Raw genomic sequence first — 6,442 nt, forward strand, 5'->3', positions numbered from 1 at the left:
CAAGTCATGCACTGTGCTTATTTGCCCTTCTCCTCGTTTTAATTGGTAGACCAGGATTTCAGCCAGGGGTCCAGGGGTCATACTACTCATACTTCTGTTCCCTCTAAATTCTTTTCACAAGTAAACCTCTGTAAAGTAGATTCCTACTAGAACTACTGTTTATTCTCAGAATTTGATGCATTAGCATGCATTGGTTTTGCTATGCATTTTGTATGTTCCTTGAACTATAGCAGAAACATGCATTAGGAAAAATATCCATTCTTGGTTTTGATGTTTAAGTTTAATTGTAGTGCTACTATACATTAGTATGTTCATTGAACTGCAATCATGTAAATAGATATTCTGAGGATATAATATTTATTACTTTATAGAGTATGCTTTCATTATTGTGCACTTAAGATGAACATCAAACTCATTTTATGATTACTCATCTTATTCATATATATATATATATATATATATATATATATATATATATATATATATATTAACTGTATGGGGAGTAGTTCCTACATATCTGTTCACATTTTGTTTTACATCACTTTATTTTAGTATTTACCTATTTATGTATTTGTTCTTTAACTGGTTACACCTACTGAATATAAATTTATTATTTTCAGGACAGACCAAAGAGCACTTTTTAGTTGGGTCTCTACCTAGTAAACTGGCTAGCTAAGACACCCAGAAGGAATCAAACCTGTGACTACACGATACGCGCATTAGTAACTCTTACTGCCTTTGGTGTAGTCTGTGGATAAAACTGGCCATAGGACCAGTTCACTAACCTGGATATAAAATGAATAAATAAATAATAAGTGTCACCTCTGGTGAACTAACATTGATTGTGGCACAAGGAACTGCTTCACCTTACCTCTTGCACTGCCTCAACCCAGGGGTAAAAAGGCTTGCATACAGACTTTCTCTTGCTAGTCAGCCAACACATTACAAATTGAACTATGGTTTACAGTTATGCATATCACTCAGCTGTAGAAAATTTTGCATAATGTCCAGATTTTTCTCTCATATTTTTGGTCTGTTCCTGATAATATTTGTGGTTTTCTGACAGGTCATTTGGGATTAAATTCAATAAATAATGGCAGAAATTTCAGCTTCAGACTTTACATCCTTCATAAAATACATGTTAATGCAAATCTGTTATACTAGGAACCTTCTTCTCCCTTTGTAAGAGAAATATTTAAAGTTTGTCCCATCATGACTTTTGGCTTTGTTCTAAGAAGTTGACAGGTATGCAGGCATATGACACTTTGATACTTGCCAATTTACTGAATGTTCAGTTTAGAGGACCAGATGTATAACTTAGTGCCACCACGCACACTATGTAATACACACATTCACAATTTTACGGTTTGTGATTCTGGAACTCATGGGTACCAGTAGTTTAAAGATCTGAAGCTTGTCTATCAACTAAAACCATACAATGAAGAGGTAAAACCAGATAGCAATTCACATCATTTCTTCTGTGACTCACCCATCCTGGTCAATGCATAAATCTAAACTGCTTTGTCTTAACAGTGCAGACTTAATTTGTTCAGTACTTTGGTATTGTATTTCCTTTAACTTGTTTTACCAATACTGAATAAAAACACCAAATAAATGCTAAACTGTCAACTGAATGAGCATATAAACATACCGTATGTGGTAAACTAGTCTTTCAAGTTTTTGCTGTGACTATATAATCAGTATATTCTCTTAAGTGATTATGTAGTAAAAACAAGAAGAAATATGCTGATATGTTCAGAAGACTGGGAAGTCAAAAAGAGAGTAAGTAGTAATAAAATACTACTTCCTATCCAGTCTGGTGACACAGAGGGATAAAGTCCTGATTACGGCCCAGGTGACCCTAGTTTGACTAGAAGCTCTGGTGCTTGGCAAACCTGGCCAGGATAATAGGTATGCTGTCTATCCTTGCGAGGAGGTGGGGCCATGCCAGGCTAAAGTTATACAAGCCCTTTGGAGGAAATTTTCATGTCACTTGGGAACATGCATGCAGTCCAATAAACCACTGATTGTGTTAGTCTTCAATGCACAAGTGTATGTGAGAGTGCACTTGTGATGCAGAAGGCATTGTGGGTTCCCTCCACGCATGCTAATAATTACAAATGTCCTCATTCCCAAGATGCCGAGTGAGGACATAGGTGACCTTTATGCTGCCTGAATGATGGCTGCCCCAAGTGACACTCACCCTGGTGAAGCTAGAGGTGATTTTTATAACCAGAGAATGAATGAGTTCTTGTTTGCCTGGGGAGGCTTTATGGTTGGCAGGTGCAGCAGCAAAAATAGAAAAAAAAAAAAGACTATATTGTACCTTAAAAACAAATATATTTTTCTTGAATTCTATGCCCATTCATATGATAATATAATTTTAGAATCAAAGTCATTTTATTATTACTTAGAAATCAACACATAAATGATATGTTTTACTAGTGCAAACCATAGAGTCTGACTTTATAACCAGGTTTGTGAATTCCTGCTACAAATGAATGAGCTAGTTGCTTGCTAATGAACTTAAATATCATATTTCATGATCACAAGTTATTTAGTTTCATAAACAAAAGTTTGATCTTGATAGCAAACTGAACTATGACCAAGGGATGTAACTGAAAAATACATGCTTTAAAACGTGTGTGAAAAGTCAGAATGGTTCAGTACACAGATTTGAATTCAGTAACCTTGCTAATCAGTACATTTCTGTCTAGGTTGTGGTCTTGGAACAGTGGTATAACAAGATATTGTAACCCTGTTTAAGAAGTAAATGCTTTGTTGTGATCATTGGCCACTTTACTTCCTTCTCAACAGAAAGGAAACTTTAGTTGTCAATAACTATCAGTACAGATATAAAATAAATACAAAATTAGGTCTAAACCATCAGCTACATGACTGTAAAAGCATACTGTATCTAATGAACTAGTACAGTAAAGAATGCAATTAAGTTTTTATTTGGTGTTCAGGGCATTAATTTGTTCCTGTAAAGATCTGCAACAGAATCTGTACTGAGCACTTGTATGTTTAAAAAAGATGAACATGTGTGAGCATTTACTACCTCAAGGTATTTCACAACAGAAAGCAAAATTTTCATTTTACTTTCCTAAACTGTAACAAGAATTTAGCAATATACTACGCCTGCATTGCAAAACAATTCATTGTTCATCACAACCCAGAATTTTTGCAAACTGTTAAACCTCATTTTATTTTACATTTGTTTACCTGAGTCTAGTAAATTTCAGGCTCAGCCCCATTTACTTAAGTAAACAATCAAGTTGTATACACAGCAAAACAGGAGATACATTGAGATCAAGATATTGTACAAACATTTCCAGTATTAAAACAGAACTGATTGCAGAACTATGGCACTAAATATTTATATGGTGAGTCCAACATGCAGAATAAGCAAAGCATTGCAAACACTAAGGCAGGAAACAAAAGAAAGGTTTTGCTTTACCAGTTCCATCATATAAACAAATGAGCAGAAACAGCACAGATAGTTTCATTTTGTTCCAAGAACACCAGCTTCTTAATATGATAAACAGTTTTTCTCTTTCCTTCAGTTCCTGTGAACAAACCAAAAGGAATAAGGTTGCCTGTCAGGAACAGCTCTGAATTATTTAGCAGTAAAGCCATGTGGGTGTTGCACTGTTGGTAACTGGTTCAGTTGGCTGTTCAGCAGTAGATGATGTCATGATGTGTTAGCCAATAATATTATTCTGGTAAGAGTGAAATGACCCTTTGCCTAGAAGCTGCTGTGCTGTATTCAAACTATACCTCTTCCTGAATAAATCTGTCTGTAAATAAACAGAGAGCCGCAGAAAAGAAAGTACTACCCCCACCCATACCTGTCAGCTTCCCCTGATTTCACATAAAATACTGCTCTGTACCAAATAAAATGTATGACTTTATAATCAGAGAGTGAGGTTTAGTCATTAAATAATTTCATGTTATAGTTACAGAATCCTTGTTCTTCAGAAAATGCATATTTAGTTCAAAACTTAGTTGTTAAAATTTGAGTCAAAATCAGGTACAGGTGACTTTCTCTATCAGAGAATGCATGCTAACATAAATCATTTTATAATAGCAACTTTCTAATTTTATAAGAACAATATTTAAAATCTGTCCTTAATTTTAAAACGGTGTCCCCCATTGTTTTAGGCTTTATCCAGATTTCTTCATCTAAGAGGTTGAGAGGTATGCATACTCACTCACACACACACACACACACACACACACACACACACACACACACACACACACACACACACACTTTCGCTTTCATGCACGCAAGTACCCATGCACTTACACACACACACACACACACACACACACACACACAGAAATAAACACACTCATATACACAGACCCACTTTTCTATTTTTTTATTATTCATTTGTTTTAATTTTACACTTGCTAAACAGCAAAATAGCTACTTAGTAAGTGTAAAATAATGGCTTGACACTCTTACTCTCTCGTTCATGCATGCATACATTCACAAACAAAAAACATAAACACATACACACTTTTCTGGGGGGGTCCTTTTTTTAAAATTTTCACTCTCTAAACAGCAAACGCTCTGCTTAGTGAGCGTAAAATAATGGCAGACGTTGTCTCCACTATAGTCTAAGCTTCATGGCAGCTTAATATGCTGCCATGAAGTGGCAAGCTAATTTTTCAGCGAGCATTGCCAGTACATTAACACCCTGCTGAAGAACGTTTGTTCTCCAATCAGAGTATTAATGTACAAATCACCCATGCTCTAATGATAATTAAAAAGTGACAGTTATTCTGGGCTTTGGTTCTTGATTATTTTGAGTTTGCTTCTGATTTTATAGAACAGGTGGAGAACTTTGTTTTTGTTAAACTGATTTTACTTTGATAAAAATAGCAACAATTATGTAATGTTAAAAAGTATAAACATTAACCTTATTAGACATTTATTCTGACTGGTGCACAGGGTACATAAACTGTTTCAGTAAAACAAAATGACTTTCTGGAGTACACTAGGTTGGAATGAAATTTATTGTGCAAGTTTCACTGAAAGTGTAGGCCACAAAACTCTTCAACCCTTTGTAGGTTAAAAGGTACGTAATAGGCTGTTGATCTGTAATGATCTTAATAAGTATGACCTTACATTTCCATGATAGTTTATAACCTTTGTAGTTTGCATACAGATAACCTGGAGATGGGCTGAACAAAGATATGTTGGGATGTTAATATGTTTCTCCATGCACGTGTGACAGTGGTGACAAACTAAGGGTGAATTTGCAGTTACCCATCCATTTGTTCAAACTACATTTGATCAGAGTAAAAGAAGTACTTTGTTTTATGTGGAGTGGAAGACAATTCCATTGAAGCAGTATTGTCTGTGATCCATACCTCTCCCTCCAACATGTTCTACTGATTTTGCAGAAGAGATTGAGTTCCCTTCAGTGGGTGTTTATAATACCACTGGACTTGCAAATGTGTAATAGATCTGACAAAAAACGGTCTGTTGATGCTCTCTATATGAAACATAGATCACCTCTCAGCAGCCTGCATGAAACATAGAAGAGGGGCAAGGCTTTGAGGCAATTTGCATAGTTTTTTTTGCAACTTAGACCCTTTGTTTTTTAGAGAGAAAGCATCATAGTAGTTCAAGTTGTAACGAATTTGGATGGGTACAGGTACATACCAAAAGGGGCATCATACTCAACATTCGGTCTAATGAATGCCAAGTGCACTGGAATTATCACATCCCTGGAACAAGATGCAATACCTTAGATATAAGTTGTGCAATGAAATAGGACTTCCTTACAACAATGAATATGTGGTGATCAAAAGACATTTCTTTGTCAGTATAAGTTCCCAGATCCCTAATTAAGGTATTAATTTTCAAGGTTTTATTGTCAATGTGATGGTTACAAGGGAAGCCATGCTTACCAAAGGATATGATTATATACTTCTTGGCATTTAGTTTTAGTTCATGGTTTTGACAACAGCTATTTGTTTGAGGAGGATTTTGGTGCCCTTTGGAAAGTTTAAGACAGTACCAAGTTTGCAGTCATCTGCAAACTTGATCAGCCATATACCCTTAACATTAGCTTTGACCTCCAAGACATAAATGCCAAAGAGGAGTAGCCCAACGACTAAACCCTGGGATGACATTTCTTTCGGAGGAGGTAGAATCGTCCTTCCTAATGCCTTGGTTGTAAATTGGTCTATTGAATGAGTTATAATGAGATTGATATTTAGCTGGGAGAGTTTTTCTATGACACTGAGTGTGAGACGGCATTGAATGTCTATATATCTGGTATGTACTGTTTTGCCCTCATCCATTGCTTCATTAACATTTTCAAAGAAGTTGACCAGGTTTAGTAGGCAGGACATGCTCTTAATGAATCTAAACTTGGTTGAATCAGGAGTCTGTAGGTTACCTATATCCTTATTTATTAAT

At 35.6% G+C, this 6,442-nt stretch overlaps 1 protein-coding gene across 1 annotated transcript in view; it reads right to left on the reverse strand.

The window, feature by feature from the left end:
* The window catches only part of LOC122810354 (fatty acyl-CoA hydrolase precursor, medium chain-like), a 336,843-nt gene extending 333,199 nt beyond the window's left edge, over positions 1 to 3,644 (reverse strand). The window contains exon 1 of the mRNA XM_044081933.1: positions 3,461 to 3,644. Coding sequence (XP_043937868.1) covers positions 3,461 to 3,509 — 49 coding nt within the window. The 5' untranslated portion in view covers positions 3,510 to 3,644. The remainder of the gene's footprint in view (positions 1 to 3,460) is intronic.
* Between the last annotated feature and the right edge of the window lie 2,798 nt (positions 3,645 to 6,442).

The sequence above is a fragment of the Protopterus annectens genome, chromosome 8.part1, assembly GCF_019279795.1.
Source record: "Protopterus annectens isolate FY-2018-M chromosome 8.part1, PAN1.0, whole genome shotgun sequence".
Classification (NCBI taxonomy): Eukaryota; Metazoa; Chordata; order Ceratodontiformes; family Protopteridae; genus Protopterus; species Protopterus annectens.